Source organism: Phytophthora parasitica, assembly GCF_000247585.1.
Source record: "Phytophthora parasitica INRA-310 unplaced genomic scaffold supercont2.16, whole genome shotgun sequence".
Lineage (NCBI taxonomy): Eukaryota > Oomycota > Peronosporomycetes > Peronosporales > Peronosporaceae > Phytophthora > Phytophthora nicotianae.
In genome coordinates, this window is record NW_008649002.1 from 682,128 (window position 1) to 682,706 (window position 579).

The following is a 579-nucleotide window of genomic DNA, read 5'->3' on the forward strand; positions in this document are numbered from 1 at the left end:
TCAGTCGAAGTCGTTCACACCCATCGAGTATCGCAAACGTGTTGGCACTGGGCGCGATCTGAAGATCGAGTAGTCTAGCACGAGACTACTAATGGACTCTCCAGCATCTGTAGGCGCATCTTTTTACTTTTTTAGATTTTTTTTTTTAAATACTGGAACCAGCTTACGGACACCGCGATCTAGCTTTTTCTCATTTGACATCGTGGACTTGCACTATAACATGCAGAACTACCTGCTCAATCTAAATATATAGTTACCCAGATTTCAGAGCTTCTTCGTGCAAGATACGGCTTTGTAAACGAGAGCAGATTGCATTCGATTATATTAGCATGTAGTGAAGGCATGACCCCCTACCCGTTTATTAACTTGACTTCTGGTTCCTTTATTAAGCTAATTCGGGAAATGGTCAAAATACACACTTATGCAGGCCTGGTAATGGCCGACACATTATCAATTCGAGTAGATTTTCCATTACACAGACACCAAATTATCGAATTTCTATCATTAAATTATAGCGTTCTAATTATCCCACTCCTGCACTCGCACGAAGAGGCTGCGTGGGTTTATGAAGAACCGTAC

At 41.6% G+C, this 579-nt stretch overlaps 1 protein-coding gene across 1 annotated transcript; it reads right to left on the reverse strand.

Moving 5' to 3' along the window:
• PPTG_22423 (hypothetical protein) lies at positions 1-201 on the reverse strand (the record flags this gene model as incomplete). Its single annotated transcript, XM_008903833.1, has 2 exons — positions 1-107; positions 168-201. 2 exons carry the CDS (start codon positions 199-201, stop codon positions 1-3), a joined length of 141 nt encoding a protein of 46 aa, XP_008902081.1.
• Between the last annotated feature and the right edge of the window lie 378 nt (positions 202-579).